Here is a 19778-nt window from a genome sequence, read left to right as displayed (position 1 = left end):
CAAAGCATGGAGAGATACAGTAATTTGCTCAAGGTCACACAGCTAATGAGTGTCTGAGCTGGAATTTGAACCAAATTCTGACTCCAAGTTGAAATCACTTCCATTACACCATGCTTCTTCCCAGCATAGCTCAGACGTCAGCCTAGGAGGGATCCTTAAAGCAGGGAAAAACTTGTAACCATTTCAGTAGGTTGAGTTATAGGGTCACTCTTACACCTTTAAAGGAGCTAAGGTACTAACTGGTGTAAGTGCAAGAAACTCTAGTTCTCTCAGGGTATTTTCACTAGAAACACTAAAGATACTAATGTCTTTCTAAGAAATGAGTGAAATTTATAGACAATGCAGAATAAATTATGGAAACACCACTAATCACAATAGAAAATGTAATGATTTTGGACAGACTGAAAACACAAATGAGAAGAGGTGTGAAGTATAGAAAACGTATGTAGGCAGGTTGTCTTACAAAATCTGGACAAGATAGGTCATGAGTGAGTATCAGTAGACTTCTTCATCCTTCTGACATTTTACAATTATAGATTTAGAGGTAGAACTTTAGAAATTACCTGGTCATTTGCCTCTTTTTAGCAATGAAGAAACTAGAATCCATAAGAGTTAAGTGAATCCTACCTGTGGTAGGATTTGAACACAGGTGCTCTGTTTCTACATATATTGTGCACTTCACTTTTCCATAGCTAATTATTATCAAGATTCATTGAGAGCTTGCTGTGTGCTCAGCACTGAGCTTTCAGCCTGTCACAGTTCTGTGTCAGCTTCAAGGTAGCAGAGCCCCAGATTAAGGATTCCCACAGTTCTGTCAGCCGGACCCTTTCGTATCAGAATGCGTTTTCTTGCTTTGTTTAGGAAATTCTGGACTTAGGTGTGTGCATGTACATTCATGCAAATAAACTGACAGTGGTTTTTATTCTTTACCATTGGGAGTCAAAAGTCCTGCTGTTCTCCACATTATATTGCATCTGCTTTTTGCTGGGAATGCCAATAAACAGGTTTAATAGCCATTTTTTTCACACCATGTGGTGCTGGTGCTAAGATATAATAAGGGTAATAGTTTCTCAGGAAGATAAATCCTCCCCAAATTGATTCATTACTCTTTGCCTCTGACTCCAGGAACAAGTGTAGGCAGCCTGCCCAGCAAGCTTAAGGCGGCCTGTTAGTTCAGTCTTAAGGGTTAATCAGGATACATTACATACTGCAACTGCCCTTGTCCTACAGTTCAAAGACTTCTAGTCAAGTAATTCTGGAGACAGGCTTGAGAACCTACACCAGGAATAAACCTGTGGGCTGTGGCTTTTATTAAAGGGGCAGAGGAGCATGCGTACGATTGCTTCTTCCTGTTTGCTCTATGTGGGCTTGCTGTGATTGGACAGTAATTGGATCTGAGGGAGAAATGCAGAAAGAGATTAAGATGAAATCCAGATACTTGGAGGAGGTATTTATTTCATGGATCTATTCGCATGCCCCTAGATGACATGGCAATTAATGTGGCTGTCAGACACATATGCACCAGTGTATGGGGTAATTTTTTTTTCAGGAGTTAAACTGTATCAGGTAATTGAGAATATAAAGAAGAAAATTTCCTCCTTTTCTTTCCCACTTCTATGGTTTTGCTCATGCCGTGCCCATACCTGGAATACTTACTTGCCATCCTTTCTCTACCTTATTCATCTCTGCCTGCAAATATGATGTCCAATACTACCTCCTCCTAATTGAAATTGTTCCTCTCTTCTTTAGATCTGGCATACACTGCTTATATTTCTTTTATGTGCTAATCATAATACACTTTGTAATATACTTCTATTTGTATTCGTTGCATTCTTCCTGTTGACTGAAGGTTCTTGGCAAGGGATGTGTCTTCTTGATCTTTCCCTATTTCTAGAATAGCACTCATAGGCGAACCTTAATAAATGCTTAGTAGTAGTAGTAGTAGTAGTAGCAAGGGTGGTGGTCGTAATGGTGGTATTAGTAGTAGTGGTAGTTGTACTACTAGTACCAGTAGTAGTAGTAGTGGTATAGTAGTAGTGGTAATGGTGATGATAGTATTAGTAGTGAGAGTAGTAGTAGTAGTACTAATAATAATTATTGCTATAACTGACATCATTTGGCTATAGTAGCCCATATACGCCTCACACCAACTCTATGAGGAAGGTCTTACAGTTATTGTTACCCCTATTCTACAAATGAGGTAAAATGATAGAGGCTCAGAGAGGTTATGTGACTTTTCCAGAGTCACACAGTTAGTCAGTACTAGAAGCAAGATTTCAATCAAGATTGATTTTCCTTAAAACAAGTCCAGCACTCAGTCTACCGTCACTTCTCTTAGGGACTAAACTTGGTCTATTTGTTCCCAAGGGATAGAACTAGGAGTTCCCAATGAGTGGGAGTTGCAAATTTAATCTTGATGGAAAGAAGAATTTCCCTACAATCACAGCTGTTCCAAAGAGGAATGGGTTGCCTCAGGAGGGAGAGAGTTCCTCCTCATTAGAGGTCTTTGAGCAGGGTGTGTTGTCCTTTTTTAGAGTGTGTTGTAGAAGGGATTCTTCATGTGTAGATGGGACTATATATACGACTGTCGAAATCTCATCCAACTCTGAGATGCTGTGATTTTGTGATTCTGTGAGCCTCTTGTTGTTTAATTCAATTATATGTTGGGTTATTGTCTTGAGAATATTATTGAATTGTCAGCCTAATTTAATTCCTTTGTTGTTGTTGTTGTTCAGTCATGTCTGGCTCTTCATGACCCCATCTGGGGTTTTCTTGGCAAAGATACTGGAATGATTTGCCATTTCCTTCTCCAGCTCGTTTTCCAGATAAAGAAACTGAGGTAAACAGGGTTACATGACTTGCCCAGGGTCACACAACCAGTAAGTGCCTGAGGTCAGATTTGAATTCAGGTCTTCCTGACTCCAAGCCCATCACTTCATCCACTGCACCATCTATCTGTCCCTAATTTAGTTTAATCTAATTTAATTTCTGCCTCATTTCTATTCTGGAGGCCACGTGAGACAGAACAAGGAAAGATCAGGAAGAAAGGGACAGTGAGGTTTGGACAACACAGCTGAAATATGAATATAAAACAGTTTCTGAATGGCAGTGGTTGAAGTCATGACTGGTTTCCTCAAGTCTGAAGTCATGGTTGAAGAACACCTCAACTTAGAAAAAAAAAAAAAAAAGGAAATTTGGTATTTTAGAGCCATCAGCCTAGAAAAGTATTCTGTAAGCTCCCAGAGAATCATTGAATGCAAGAGCTGAAATAGGAATTTAAGAGTCTAGCCCACTGCCTTGATTTTTGGGATGGGGTCTGGATGTGGGCTTTCACTGGCATAGGGAAGTCCCTAGTAAGGAAGCTTCCCTTCCCACTGCAATTCACTGAGAGGTTAAGTGACATACAGGGTACATACAGCCAGCGTCAGAGGTGAGATTTGAAGTCAGGGCGTCCCGGCTTCAAGCTGGCTCTCTATCCACCACATCACATTACCTTTTCTTACCTTTATTTTAAAGATTAGAAAACCGAGCCCCTGAGAGGCTCAAAATCACACGGCTGTTTTGTGGCCGAGGCGGTCCCAGAGCCTCAGACTTCACCAAGCACTTTCTTATATTCACTTAGCTTGTTCTGTTTCACATTCTAGTTATTCGTGTATTTATCACATCATCCCTATCGTATTGTAAGCTCCCCAAAGGCAGGGAACATCACTTTCAGCCCTTCATCCCCCAAGTCCGAGACCTTTCTACGTACTATTTGCTATTCTTTTCCTTCTGTTTTGTTTGTTTTCTCTTTCTTGTGGTTCCTCCTATTCGTTCTAATTCTTCCTTACAACATGACTAATGTGAAAATATGTTTAATAGGAACGTATAAGTATAACCTATATTAGATTGTGTGCCGTCTTGGGGAGGGAGGGGGAGAAAAATTTAAAACTCAAAAGCTTATGGAAGTGATTGTTGATAAATCAAAATTAATTAATAAATAATTTTTTTTAAAAAGAGAAGATCCATGTGTCAGGATCATAGAACCTTAGTGGGAGAAGAGGCCTCAGAGGTCATCTAGCCAAATCTCTAGCTTAACATGAATCCCCTCTTCAACTATCCTGACCAATGATCATCTAACTTCTGCCTGAAGACCTCCAGTGATAGAGAACTAACTATTTTCTGAGGCAGTCCAATCTATTATTGGCCAACTTCAATTATTAGGAAGCTTTCCCTTTTATTGAACGAAACTTATCTTCTCTATTTATCCTTCTTCAATACCCCCAAATAGTTAGGGACAAGATGAAAACAAATCAAATCCCTCTTCTACATGACAAAGTTTATGATATGTAGTGTCCTGCTCCCAGAGTAGGCCTCTGTTGCCTTCCATCCTGGGGTACTTGCACTGTAAGTTTTAAATAAAGGAATTCTTGGAAAGAATGATTCGTTGACATGACTCTTCCCTATGAAAAAGAGGAAACCGTAGCTTGGAAAACAAATCATTGAGGGGAAGCATAAAAAAATCTACCAAACTCTTTCAAAAACATTACAGTTCTGAAGCTTAGCTTGGAGAGAGGCAGAAATTCTTTGGAGAAATGTCTATAAAAATGAGGAGTGAGGACAAGTTATTAATAACTCATGCATTATATAGAGAGACAGAAGGAAACTCAGAGACCATCTAGTCCAACCCACTCATTTTACAGATGAGGAAACTGAGGCCCAGAGAAGTTAAATGATTTGCCAAAGGTCACACAAGTAGTAAGCATCAGAAACAGGATTTGAACCCAGGTCTTCTCTCTAGACTATTGCTTTTCTTCTTCTTTTTTTTTTTGTTTTGTTAGGCAATGGGGTTAAGTGACTTGCCTAGGGTCACACAGCTAGTAAGTATTACGTGTCTGAGGCCAGATTTGAACTCAGGTCCTCCTGAATCCAGGGCTGGTGCTCTATCCACTGCACCACCTAGCTGCCTCTAGACTATTGCTTTTCCACACCATACATGTGGTATAGTAAGGTTTGCAAAGTACTTTTCTAATAAAAATCAAATGAAGTAAGGAGTAGAAGCATTATTATTTCTACTTTACAGAGGAGAAAACTGAGCCCCTCAGTATTAAAGTGACTTACAGGTATTAAATTAAAGTTCATACAGCTAGTAAATTTCTGATACTGAGTTTGAACCCATGTCTTCTTACTCTAACGTTTGCACTCTTTCACCTATGCCCTATGGTCTCTTTGGCAGTCATGGTGTACATAATTTTTTTCTACTTTAAGTATTTTTTTCCAATTACATATAATTTTTTTAACATTTGTTTTTTAAAAAAATTGAGTTACAAATTCTTTTCCTCCCAGTTCTCTCCCCTCATTGAGAGGGGAAGCAATTTGATATAGGTAATACATATGCAGTTATGAAAAACATATTCCTATATTCGTCATGTTGCAAAAGAAAACACAGACAAGAAAGTTAAAAAAATATTCTTCAATCTGTATTCAGACTCCATCAGTTCTTTCTCTGGAGTATATCATAAACATGGAAAGACCTCTGAAGTCATCAAGTCCAACAAATTGTATATTAAACATATCACATGACTCCAAGCATCTTTCCAAAACAAAATGATAAACTTAAAATAACTCTGTGTCTCCTCAAATTATAACTAGCTTAAAGAATGCAATATTAAATGTACCCTGATCATTTACAAATCATCTTTTTTCTCCAATGGTACTAATACACTTAATGCCAAGAGGTTTGATTCTTTCATGGCAACTCTCTCCACCATTCCGTGGGAGGGAAAAGCTACCATCTTGCATAGTAGACCTGTACGTATGAGGAGTTATATGCCCCGGAAGAATGAAAACAAATAGATCAAATAGATAATGTGAGTAAAAGCAATACAAGGGAGGGAGGCAGAAGTGTGTCTAAGGCAGAACATCATAAATGCCTAGTAAGTGACTTAGGTGATTCATAAGAAACCCGGGAGAGCTGCCGTGATTGCAGAGGGTCATCACAGTGACACTCACACGGTTGTGTGCCCCCCATGGGCAGCTACTTTCTTTAACTGACACATTATCATTCTGAAATATTTAATTTGTTGTGAACTAACTAGTAGAGGAAGTAAAGGACTAGCTAATGTTTGATAAATCTGTTGGATATTTCTTAGAGAAGAAAAAAAAGAGAAGCTACTAAAAATCAGAATCTGAGTTCAAAAGGACCTTTGAGGCACCAGGGAACACCAGATCCAAGACTATTGTTGACAATATAGCTGACAGTTGTCATCCAGTTTCTGCCTGAAGACCTCCAGTGAGGACAAGGGAAGGGGGTGGGACACCACTAGCTTTTTTTAAAGGGAAGATTCCACTTCTGCGTTACTTATTTAAGTGTTAGAAAACATTTTTTTCTTCCCCCATATAACCAAGACTAAGTTTTTCTCTCTATGCTTTCTGCCCATTGGTCTCACATTTCTTCTCTAGAACTAAACAGAACAAGTCTAATCTCCTTTTCCCGTGATAGCCTTGCTTGCAGACACAGCATAGTGAACAGGACATTGGACTTGGAGTCAGGAAGACCTAGGTTCAAATCCTGCCTCAGATTCTTGCTAGCTGTGTGACCCTGGGCAAGTCACTTAAACTCTTCATGCCTCAGTTTCCTCATCTGTAAAATAAAGGGTGGGGGAAATAGATTCAATGGCCTCTAATTTTCCTTTTAGCTCCAAATATTTGATCTTATGATTCCTGTTTAATTCTTCTCCAGCTAAACAACCTTATTTGTTTTAATTGATCCTTGGTGGAGAGGTCTCCAGTTCTCCTGCCGTCCTTTGGCTGTGCACTAGTTTGTCTATGTCTGTGTTAAAATATAGTGACCAAAACTGAATATAGCATGCCAACTGTGTCCTGACCAGGTCAGGTACCAGCGTCATCTCCCTAAGTCTGGACATTTATGTATCTCTTAAGTAACCAAGGAGATCCAAGTAAAAATCTTGCCTATGGATATTGGAAGGACCAATATAACTAATGATGACCCATATGCAAAAAGTGGTTAAAAAAAAAAAAGATACAATCCCAAAAATGTATTACTGGGAAAGGAAGTGGGCCCATCAAGTCCTGTGAGTGAGAGATAACAGGCAGCCTGAGTATTGTACAGGGAGCCACAGAAGGCTAAAAGACCTAGAGGAAGTTCTCCAGGGTGTTGGGTGGATATTCTATGGAGGATTTATGGGAGAATGAGAAGATGAGAAGACTTAGAAAAGGTCCAAGCTGCACCGTCAGAGGGAAGAAAGACCATGACTATTGGCATAGTGAAGTTATTGGAAGGAGGGCAAAAATGAAAATAAGAGGTGACCTAGAACTCTTCAAAGTTGGCAAAAATGTTTCATGTGTGTTCTTACATTTGAGTCTTGCAACAGTTCTAGGATATCAATACTGTGCATATTGTTATTAACATTTTCATAGATGAGGAAATGGAGGTTCAGAGAGGGTATGTGACTTACTTATAGTCACACAGCTAGTAAGGATAAGAGGTAGGATTTGAAGCTAGGTCTTTCTGACTCTAGGTCCGGCACTCTATCTTCTATACCAAGTTTTCTCTCAGCGTAGTATTTGCAAGAAATTTAGAACAGTAAGAAGAAATGTCTGTGTGAACACAAATCATCATCATATACTTATAGGACTGGAAGTGACCTTATGATGTCATCTGTTTTCTGCCCTGATATAAAATTACCAGTAGGATCTTTTCAGTCAAAGAAAATCCTGTTCTTGTTATTTTGTTTTTACAGTTCTGCATGTTGCCATGTAAGGCATGTGGGTGGCAATCTTTGGCTCTCTCCCTGGTTCCTAAGGTTGGCAAGGAATTGAGTGTGATACAGACTCCAGTGCTTTGCCTCCTTCCAGGGGGAGGGTACCCCTCCCATAACGCCAGTACTTTGCATGAGAAAAGAATAAAGAGATCCAGGTAGAATTCAATCTAGCTCTGCTCAGCTGAGAAAAACCCACTGATGTCTTTAAAACTGCTAAAGAATAGGTTTGGGCCTCTAGGAGTTCCGTAGCCAAAATAACTTCCTCTGCATTTGGAATTACAGAATTTCAGAGATGAAAGGGACCTTAGAGAACATCTAAGTTCCTCTCTCCCCCACCCCAACCTTGCACATTCTATAGGTGAAAAAAAAAAAACCAAAACAAAACAAGTGACTTTGCCAAGATCATACAGATAATAGTGGCAGGGCTGGTTCTCAAAGTTATGTATCCTGACTCCAAGGTCGGTACTGTTTACACTTGCTGGGGGTCCACCTTTCACTCCCAAACCCTTTCTGCCCCAAGCCCAAAAATGAAAAGAAAGACTTAAAATGAGTGCAGCTTGTCTTTGACCTAGTCATTCTAACAGTCTCCATCCAGCAAAAATATCCTATGAAAGTGTTGTGATTAAAAATACTTTTAAAATAGAAAAAGATATCCTGGTGGTGTAGTAGAAGTGCATACAGCCCTGGGACCTGGAGGGAGTCAATGAACCTGAGTTTAAATCTTGCCTCAAATACTTACTAGCTGTGTGATCCTGGGCAAGTCACTTAATCGCTGTCTGCCTCAGTTTTCTCATCTGTAAAATGGTGATAATAATGGCACCTACCTTCCAATATTGTTGTGAGGATAAAATATTTGTAAAGTGTTTAGCACAAGGTCTGGCACATACAGGCGCTATAGAAATGCTTGTTAAAAAAAAAGAAAGTAGAAAATTTAAGAAGTCTTAGATAACTCTGAAAGTAGATAATATTCCAATACCACATTACAATTTATCAGTCCATAGAACACAATTGCTTTAATATTCAGCCTGAGTTGGGTGCTTATTTTTGTCACTGGATATCAGTGACAAAAACACTTCAAATTCATCACCATTTCCACTTACTGGGCTGCCTTTCACTCCCAGATCCTCTCTGCCCAAGTCCTAAGATGAAAAAGGCTTCTGTCCTAGTTACACTTTATAGAGGCAGTTCTAAAAATCTTAGCACAGCTTACTTTTGGGATACCTTGTCTAATTTCTACTCAGAATACCACTCCACAGCTAACCTCACAAGCTTCAAAGCATGAATGCATAACAAACCAAACTAGGCGAATGACTATGCAATCAGTACATTTTAGCATGGTGGAAAGATCTCTAGATTTCAAATAAAAAAAAAAAAGCGAGGGTTCAAATCCTGTCTTTGCCACTTACTAGTTCCATAATCTCAAGCAAGCTGTTTAACCCCCTCAGACGGTGGTGGTGGAACAGGTTGGGTTGTGTACAGAAGGGGTGATATGTCATAAACAGAAAAAAGTCCAAAGCTAGGTAATTTGAGGTGTAAAAGAGTGCTAATGATTTCAGGGATCCAGGAAAGCTTCATGAGGATGAGCCAACTGAGAACACACCAGTTACCATTTATAGAACCCTTTGAAGTTCTTGAATAAAGACCAGCATTACGAGAAGTGATGGTGAAGGGAGGAGTGTATCAACCACATAAAGAAAAGTGATTGTACCTTATCTGACCAGGCGTTATATTTAGTTGAGTATTGGCTTTAAAACGTAATAATACTGAGCCAGTCATCATTTTTACACTAAATCATTTCAACAAGCAGCCCAGATGCTTTGGCTTCTTGCTCTGAATGCAGTGTTTCCCAAGAGGATTATCTGGGAGAAATGCATTGCCTTGTGAGAGAATAAAGTAAATGGAGGTAAAGATGAAACTTAATTGGATGTGATTTAAAGGAATCCCAGATAAAGACAGAGAACTACAAAGAGCAAAATACAAATGAACTCCGGGAGAAACAAGTTTTTGCTCGGCTGAACTCTCTTGTAATTCTTTTGGGATGGTAACAGAGAGAATGTTGAGGATCTTTCCCCTTCCCTTTCAATTTCAGTCTTAATCCTATGAAGATCATGGGAAGGGGAAAGGAAACAAGCATTAATTAAGCACCTATGTGTGCCAGGCACTGTGCTAAGTACTTTTACAAATCTGATCCTCATGTGATCTTGGAAATGTTAGCAATAGCATTTAGATCTGGGGCCTCTGCTAAAAACATGCAATGGAGAAATCATTTTAAAAAAATAGCTAAGCTTCCACTTTGGAATACAGGTACACAAATTGTGCCTGTTGGCTTTCTGATATTTAAATTTGGTGTTGTTTAAATTTGATTCCTCAGAGAATAGCAAAGGCACAAGGGATCAGATCAGGACATGAGAGATGCTGTTACGTTTCATTCTAAAACAATCGGTCCTTGTAACCTGAATGATCAACTCAGAATTTTATTGAAGAAGCTACCCCTGTATCTTATGTTTCTATGGCTTTAAAGCAGCATTGGAGACGGTGCTGCCGCAGCAAGCTGCAGAAGACAAAGAAGAGGAGAGGGTGATAAAAGGCAGACGGGATCTTCGGCATCCCCGGTGAAGGATTAAATTTATTTTTGTACTTACAATAGCAGTGGGGGTTGCAGCCAACACGCAGTATAGCATGAGAGGCGAGATGAAGCTTTCTTCCTCTGTCCCAGGGTAAGGCTTCATCAAGTCTCCGTCCTGACAGAAGAATCCTTGGATATGCACCTGGAAAGTGTCAGTACACTCGAAGTAGTAGGCGAGGAGAACGGTCCCAGCCATGATGACAAGCTGAAAATAGAGCATGATCACACACACGTTAGTTTGCCGTTCCCTCGTTTCTTAGTTGCTTTCACCCCACGGGGCAGGCTCCCCTACATCACCCAGAATGATAACAGTGCATGTGCCTGATTATGCTTGTGCTTGGGCATGGCTATGCCTGCGTGCATGTGTGTGTGCCTGTCTTGTGACATCTGTTAAGTAACACTAATGCAGGTCTATGTTCTCAGGGAAGAAGAGTCCAGACACTTCTGACATGGCTCTGAGCTTCTGAAGCTACTTCTCAGGATGTCTAGAAGGCTGACAGGACAGTTAGTGACACTATTGGAGTTGGCAAGATGTCTGAGTGACATCACTGCACAAACGATTTTCCTTCTCCCCGATATGGGCTTTGCCTTAATACCAAAATGTTTTTCTATGGAGGAACTCAAAACCCTTTGTTGAAATTACACCATTATCATTCCTTTCACATCTCTGATAATGTTTTTGGGGAAGAGGTAGGGATGAATGATTCTTTAATAGATTCAGAAACATAATTATATGTGAGGTACTTGTAGGGCCGAAGCTAGGGTACATGCATGCTGTGCCTAATACTAACAGTGCTGCTAACAAAGAGTTAGTTAGCAACCATAGGAACCCTGCCTGTGTAGGGTTTGCTTTTTGGTTATCAGGTTTGAAGAATAGTGGTTATCAAAGGTAATGAGGTCACAGGTGGGTAAAGACTGCGTTGTGGCATTGACAGTATTGGAAAGGGAGGATTGGTGGCCACTTTGGGTGGAGGAAGTGGCTGGGATGGTTGACAGGGCAGGGGATGCAGAAGACAATCAATCAACAAGTATTTATTAAATGGCTACTATGTTCCAGGTATTGTGCTAAGTGCTAGGAATATAAGACAAAAATCCTGCCCTAAAGGATCTTTATTAGGAGAGATAAATACATCTATGTGTATGGATATGGATATGTATAGGTATAGGTATATGTATAGGTATAGGTATAGGTATACATTCACACAGACACAGAAACACACATGTCTGTCTGTCTATATCTATCTAATACAGAGTAATTTTTTGGTGGGAAGAAGTCTAGTGGTTGGGGAATTAATCAGGAATGGCTTAAAGTAGAAAGTGATGCTTAACCTGTCTAGAAGGAAGCAAAGGATTCCAGTGGTAGAGAGGAGGAGTGAGTATATTTCAGGTATGGGAACAGCCAATGGAAAGATATGGACATAGGAAGTTAAATATTGTGCGAGGTACAGTAAGAAAGTCAGTTTAACTGGACCATAGATTGTGGGAAGGAAAGTAATGTACAATAAAGCCAGAAAGATACGTTGTGACTAGATCATGAAAGGCTTTAAATACCAAACAGAGGAATTTACATTTGGTTCTAAAGGTAATAATGAGTCAGTAGAGCTTATGAGTAGGGGAAAGACATAAGTAGCCTTGTACTTCAGGAGAGATGTCACATTTAGTCTTTCATTCATTCAACAGATGTTTATTACATATCTACTGTGTGCTGATTACCGTGACAATTTCTGTGGAAGATATAAAATTTATATGATATGATTCTTATTCTTGTGAAGCTTAGAGTCTAGAAGGGAGAATCAGACACAAATACAGATTGACTTTAAAACACAGCATTACTTCAGATGGGTTAACTCAAAGTACCGTGTGAAGTCTGGAGGGAGGAAGATCTTTATTTACAGAGAGGATCAAGGAAAGCTTTGTGGAGGACATGACATTGAGTTGGTCTCTAAGAGATGAGTAGGAATTCCACAAGAGAAGACAAAGAAGGATGTTTGAGGAATAAAGAATAGTGTCAACAAAGACACAGAGGTGGGGAAGTGCAACATTTCTCTATACCCACCAGACTATTTTCATATAAGCTACTTTGTTGTTATGTCTGCTCCATCCAGCAGTTGTGCAGTTGATTTTTTGAACCAAAATGCAGGAATTTACATTTATTCTTAAGAAATTTAATCACATTTAGTTTATTGTCTTAGTCCCTTAAAATCTTGTTGTTCCCAATTTTATCATCCAAATGATTGGTGTCATCAACAAATTTGATGAAATTATTGTCAGAGTATGACAAGTTACTAGCTTTTACAAATTCAATTACCTCTGCATGGAATGTCCTCTTTCCTTTTTGCCATCTTTTGAACTCACCTCCTTTAAATAATAATGGAGACATATATGACACTTTTGATTTACTTTGGCTTTATACATAGTGCCCTGTACATGGTAGGTATTTAATACAAACTAGACTACTCTCTGTCCCCAACACGTCCTGCACTCCCCTACCTCCATGTCTTTGTTGACATCATTCTTTATCCCTCAAATATTCTCCCTTGTCTTGTCCTGTGAGATTCCTACTCATCCTTTAAGTTTGTTGAATTACCTTATTTAATCTTCACATAAGCATGTAAGGTAGTATATATCTATATCTATATCTATATCTATCTGTATCTATATCTATATATATATATGAATATATGAATATCTCTAATCTTATCCTCAAATTTCCTGTGCTTTTCTGTCTTCTCAGCATTTATATTGTAATTTACACTGTAGTTACTTGTGTATATGTTTCATTCTCTCTACTTGATTATATTTGAGATTTTTCTCAAAAGTAGGTGCTATGCCATTTCTTATTTTCAAATCCCCAGGACCAAGTGCAGTGCCAAGTACATAAAAGGTGCTAAATTCATTTTTGTAGAACTGAATCTATAGTTATTTATTTATTACAGGCTATTCCTCTGTCAGGCATAAATGACTGATATAAAAACTAGCCATTCATTTTATCACTTCAAGAAATTAGTTGATTTTTTTCCTCACAGGCAATTAATAGTGACAGAAGAGAAATATGTTTGCATGGAAATGGATAAGCAAATTTTTATCTGTTGCTATAACTCTCCCTTGTCAGTTCTATATAGAATTTTAAATAATGCTGTTAGTCATAAAATTTCTGATTGTACTGATTTGGCAGGTCAAACTGGTCAAAGCAATGAGACCTATTATTGTGCAGTAAAAAGGATGCTGAATTTGTAGGTGATTGTATGATCTTGGATAAGTCACTTAAGGTCTCAATTCCCTCCTCTAAAATCTCTTTCAACTCTAAATCTACAATCCTTTAATCACAATAGTTGAAAGAGAGAAGGCAGACAATGCTGAGTGACTGTATTGATGATGAATCAGCCAAAATTCAATGCTCAATATCACAGAACCTCTGAGTTCAGTCATCTAATCCAACCTTAGCAAGAATACCCTTTATAGCATTCCTAGCAAGTAGTCATTCCATATTTGCTTCAAAATCTCCTGTGAGGGGAATCCCATTGCTCATTAAGGCAGCCCATAACATTTTGTGTAATTCAGTTACAAAGTTTTTCCTTACATCCAGCCTAAATCTGCCACCTTGCAACTTCAGCTCATTATGCCTAGTTCTGCCCCCGGTGCTAAACAGAAAAGTCTAATTCTTGTTTCACAAGATAGCCCTTTAAATTCTTAATAGACAGCTATCATATACTCCCTAATTCTTCCCTTCTTCAGGCTCAACATTGCCTTCAGCTCACCATCAGATGACATGGTCATATCTTCCTTTAACTCTTTCTTTCCATGGAGAATAAAACCAACTATTCTTCATGATTTAGATAGAGGAAGAATTAAATAGAGGTGACACAAGAGGTTATATCAAGCGATGGTACTGCTTTATAGGCATCACTCACGGTAGCCCTACATAGCAGAGGTGAGTTGAAGTTTAACCTCAAGGCTGAGACTGATGATGGAATTGGAAGCCTTGCCAGCTGGTCAATTATACTAAGACACCCTATTAGGATAATAGTAGGACACCACAAACTTGTGCACATTGCACCTCTCATTTTTTTTCTCTGTTGCATATAGATGTGAATGTGCATGGTTGCCAATGTGAAAGTGAAAATGAGGTTACTAATAAAATCTTGTGAATGATTAAAGTCATGAAAGTTAAACAGGAATGTTGAGGATTGACTGTATATACACACTCAAATGTGAATAAAAATCTCTTTTACTCAATAGGAAAATAGGAGGGGAATAAGATAAGAAAAAGGGGGAGATGGTAAAAAGGAGGGCAGATTAAGGGAGGCTGTGATCAGAAGTAAAATAGACTTTTGAGGAGGGATAGGATAAAGTGAGAGAATAGATAGAAGAAAATGGGATGGAGGAAAATATATAGTTAATAATTATAACTCTGAATATGAATCAGATGAAATCACCCATAAAAAAGAAGCAGATAGCAAATTGGAGTAGAAATTAGAATCCAACAATATGTTGTTTACAAGGAGCATACTTGAAACAGAAAGACACATACAGAATTAAAATAAAAGGGCTAGAGCAGAATCTGATACACTTCAGCCAAAGTAGAAAAGGCAGGGACAGCAAACAGAGCAGAATCTAATATAGTTCAACTGAAGTAAAAAAGGCAGGGATAGCAAGCATGATCTCAGACAAAACAAAAGCAAAAATAGATTTAATTAGAAGAGATAATCAGGGAAACTATATTTTGCTAAAAGGTACCATAGACAAAGAAGTAATATAAAAATTTTAATACTAAGTTTTTCTGATGAAGAGATTATTTCTCAAATATATAGAGAACTGAGTCAAATTTATAAAAATAAGAGCCATATCCCAATTGATAAATGGTCAAAGGAACAGGCAGTTTTCAGAAGAAGAACTCAAAGCTATCTATAGTCATATAAAAATGCTCTAAATCAGTGCTTCTTAAACTGTGGATTGTGACCCTATATGAAGTTGTGAAAAATTTGGCAGAGTAAAAGGTTTCTGAATGTGCAACAACCAAAAATTAATTAAAAATCAAATGTGTAACAAATCTGAGGTGTTTCTGGCAGCGCTTGCCCCTGTTGCATCATGCAGATTCACTGCGGCCTTGGTTCTGAACACAAAGCATGTGCACCTTGCACTGCGCATGTCCTCAGTCCCCACAATGCCAATGAATACTGCTGAAAACTGAGAGGGGCCATGAAAGGAAAAAGTTTAAGAAGCCCTGCTCTAAATCACAACTGATTAGAGAAATATAAATTAAACCAATTCTGAGGTACCACCTCACACCTGTCAGAAGTGACAAATGCAGGAGGGAATGAGGGAAAATAGATACACTAATGCATTGTTGGTACAATTATGAACTGGTCCAACCATTCTGGAGAACAATTTGGAGCTATGCCCACAGGGCTATAAAACTCTGCATACCCTTTGACTAAGCAATGCCACTACTAGATCTGTAACCCAAAGAGATCAAAGCAAAAGGGAAAGGACCTATATGTACAAAATATTTATAGCAGTTCTTTTTGAGGTGGCAAACAATTGGAAATTGAGAGGATGCTCATCATTTGGGGAATGGCTGAACACATTGTGGCAGATGATTGTGATGGAGTCCTACTGTGTTATAAGGCATGACTGGGGGTAGTTTCAGAAGAAAAAAATGTCAAGATCTATATGAACTGATGCAAAGTGAAGTGAAAGGAACTGAGAAATCATTGTGCACAGTAATAGCAATGTTGTAATTATGATCAACTGTGAAAGACCTAGCTATTTTGATCAACACAACAATCTAAGACATTTTCAAAGGACTTGTGATGGGAAAATGCTACCCATCTCCAGAAAGAGAACTGGTGAACTCTAAGTGCAAATTAAAGTATAATTTTCTCACTTTCTTTATGTTTCTTGCTTTTTTTTTCAATATGGCTAATATGGAAATATGTTTTGCATGATTTCACATATATAATTCATGTCATATTGCTTGCCTTATCAATAGATAGGGGAGGAGTTGGTAGAGAGGGAGAGAATTTGGAACTTAAAATGTAAAAAGAAAAGAATGTTTAAAATAAAGAAATAAATTTAACAAATAATGATGGCCCTATCTCTATCTCTGACTTCTAGGGATGGGGCTGAAATGTCTTGCATGAGTAAACTAGTGAGTAGGTAGAGGAGTCCTTCCTATCTATCCTATTCTATTATGACCCTCTTTCATTAAAAAGACAAATGTATCTCTTCCATTTAGCAACAAATAAACAACGAAATAAAGAACCTCTATTCTAATTCTGCCTTATGACATGGTCTCTTGATGAACTGAAGATATATTACAATCAAACACCAATATCCTTGTTTCTTCCTTTTCCTAGGTCTATCATTCATCACTTCCTTTCGCCAGCATGTGTCACAGTTGTCTACTTGTACATCTGTACCTACAGGCACTGTTGCTTTCTCTTGTCTGATGTTTTTAATGATTCAGGGGGGAGCCATGCTGTTAGGTGTCACTTAAGCAGATGGTGAAGTCCCATTGGGGCCCCCAGGGTTGTATGGCTCCAAGGAAGTTTGAAGGGGTCAATAGGCATTGTAAAAAGAACAACTATGAGTGGTAGAGAAAGACAAGACGAAGCAAGTGTGTGGAAAATTAAACACAGATGTCTCTTATGGGGAAGGAAAATAATGCATCATGAAAAGAAAGGGAAAATATTAGATGCTTGCTATGCCCTAAGGATTAAAAAAGAAACAGGCTACTACATCTTTAATCTTCTTAAAATTAATGACAAAGGAAGTTTAGGCAGATTTTAGGTCTCTTGCTGCATTTGTCATTATGTTTTCATCTAGACTCTGTAATGAGAGAAGAAGCAGAGAGCAGCTAAAAACCAAGCAAAGAGGAAAATGAAAAAAAAAAAGACAAAAAGGTGAGAGAAGGGCAGAGAGAATATAACATCCTATTGGAAACTGAAACCGCTTAGTCATAGATAGTGAAAATGTAGCTTCCAAATAATTTAATTCAGTCAATAGTAAAATAGAACAGTAGAGATCTGAGTGGTGTATGCATGTGTGCTTGAATATGGTTAGAGCAAAAAATTCCAAATTGTGGCAAAACCTGAGTCCAAAAAACTCTTGTTCCTTCCTATGGAAGTTTTTTGTTTTTTTTTTTTAAATCTCAGTTTGATTAAGAGTTAGCCAAAAACATCTCAATCAACTACAATGTACATATTTGGTGATGGTCATGTGTCTCCCCACGCTAAAGTTTTCAAGGGATATTGCAGAATTTTAAGATACGGTGCCTATTCATTTTTTTAATGTTTTTTTTTTCAGTGAGGCAATTGGGGTTAAGTGACTTGCCCAGAGTCACACAGCTAGAAAGTATTATGTGTCTGAGGTCAGATTTGAATTCAGGTCCTCCTGACTCGAGGGCTGGTGTTCTATCCACTGTGCCACCTAGCTGCCCCACACAAATGGTCCCTATTCCAAAGGAGGTTACAGTCTAGTTGAGAAGACAGTATTAACATACCAGCTATACCTAAGATACAAAGCAAAGCTAAAAACTTAGGTTAATTGTAGGGTATAGACACTGAATACTACTGACAAAGAAGAAAGATAAGAGAAAAAGGACTGAGGTAATGGGATAAAAGCTTATGGACTTAAGATAGTTCTTGAAGCAATTCCAAAAGACTCATGATGGAAAATGCTCTCTATATCCAGAGAAAGAACTATGGAGTCTGAATGCAGATCAAAGCATACTACTTTCTCTTTGTTTTTTGTTTCTCATGATTTTTCCCTTTTGTTCTGATTCTTCTTTCACATTTTGACTAATGTGGAAATATGTTTAATATGATTGTACATGTATAGCTTGTATTAGGTTCCTTGCTGTCTAGGGGAGGTGGGTGAGATGGGAGGAGGGAGAAAATAATTTGGAACTCAAAATCTTATAAAAATTAATGTTGAAAACTATCTTTACATGTAATTGGAAAAAATAAAATAGTTTTAAGTGGGGAAAAAAAGATAGGTCTTGAAAGATGGCTAGAATTTATACTTAGGATGGTAGTTTTTATCCTCAGAGACCCTTCTAAGGATCACTTTGTTTCCATCATATCTGGTTTGTTGCATGAGTGCCCAGTTCAGTGTCATGTATGCATGTAAATGAGAAAGTTTTTGGAAGGCAAGTCTATGTGCATAGAGATCTTTTTACTAACTAGTAAATATAGGTAACTGTATTTCTGCATGGCAACCAGTTGTGAGGGTGGAAAGCTAGCTGTGGGCTACCTTCAGTATCTTTGTCGTTTCTGATTCAAGAACCGGAGGGTGGAGCAAAGAACTCTGCTCAAAGCCTCTAAAGAAGGAGTTTCAGGTCTTCATGGCCTTTTGTTCTATTGCTAAGTTTCCCTCCAGGGAGTTTCCATTCCTTTACACTCCACACATGTAAATAGAGAACTCAAACCTCCACTTCCTGTTTCCCTCATTTAATTCAATGCTACAGTGTGCGCAACTCAGTGTCCTGTTTCTTCACCCACCTACAGAACCCCATGAGCCCTGACTGAATTTTCTAAACCTCACTCCACTTCCACTGCAGTATTGAAATGAGGAGAAGGAGTGGGGCATGCCAATGTTGTGGAAGGAAGCTTGCTTCAGGAGGCTCGTGGGAAGTAGGGAGGGAATCTTTAGACCAAGAATTATGTCCTTGTCTGTCTAGATGAGCTTAGCAATGATACTCAGCAAGTGTAGTATCGCCTAGTGTTAGTCTCACCAAAGGCATTGTTTATACATTTGCTTCTTGCAAAGGCAGATTCAGAGTCCAATGTCACTTAAAAGCTCTGAAAACAAGAGATTTGATTGTTTCTTAATATATTCTGCAGCACAGCTCATTCACATGCTACTTTTCCCACACTGCAACATTAATTCCTTTCTGCCTTTAAACAAAAAATAGATACTCACTGAAACAAGCACAATGAGTCTGCACTGGCTCCTCACTATAAAACCATCCTCAACAGCCATTCTGTGGCTCAACTGCAAGAGAACACTCATCTCATAATAAGGTTTTATTGATATTGCCATAACAAAGCCACTATGATGAGGTTCAGGGTAGAACTGCCTTATACTGAATGATGAATTAGATACCTGAGTGCCAAAGGGGCTCTCAAATGTAATCTCATAGCCACTGTCTATAATATTTGATGATTTTATGCTTGTTTGTATTTACTTACTTGATATTTATGCTGTATATATTTATACATGAGTAAGGTCCTTAGAGGTAGGGGTTATCGCTTTCCTTTTATCCTCAGTGCCTAGCACAGTGCCTGGTAACACTGTTGGAGCTTGATAAATACTTGTTGATTGATTGGATTCTTAAAGAATGGAAGAGATGCTAGAAATACTAGAGAAAGACAGTGTTATTCCAA

At 38.4% G+C, this 19778-nt stretch overlaps 1 protein-coding gene across 1 annotated transcript in view; it reads right to left on the bottom strand.

The window, feature by feature from the left end:
* PLPPR1 (phospholipid phosphatase related 1) overlaps positions 1–19778 on the bottom strand; it is a 168529-nt gene that overhangs the window by 60314 nt on the left and 88437 nt on the right. Inside the window, exon 2 of the mRNA XM_027863297.1 lies at positions 10406–10594. Within this exon, the coding sequence (XP_027719098.1) occupies positions 10406–10594 (189 nt within the window). The remainder of the gene's footprint in view (positions 1–10405; positions 10595–19778) is intronic.

This window comes from Vombatus ursinus, unplaced genomic scaffold (assembly GCF_900497805.2).
Source record: "Vombatus ursinus unplaced genomic scaffold, bare-nosed wombat genome assembly UNPS02014770.1, whole genome shotgun sequence".
Lineage (NCBI taxonomy): Eukaryota > Metazoa > Chordata > Mammalia > Diprotodontia > Vombatidae > Vombatus > Vombatus ursinus.
Note: the sequence above shows the minus strand (reverse complement) of the source record. Positions and strands in the feature narration are given on the sequence as shown.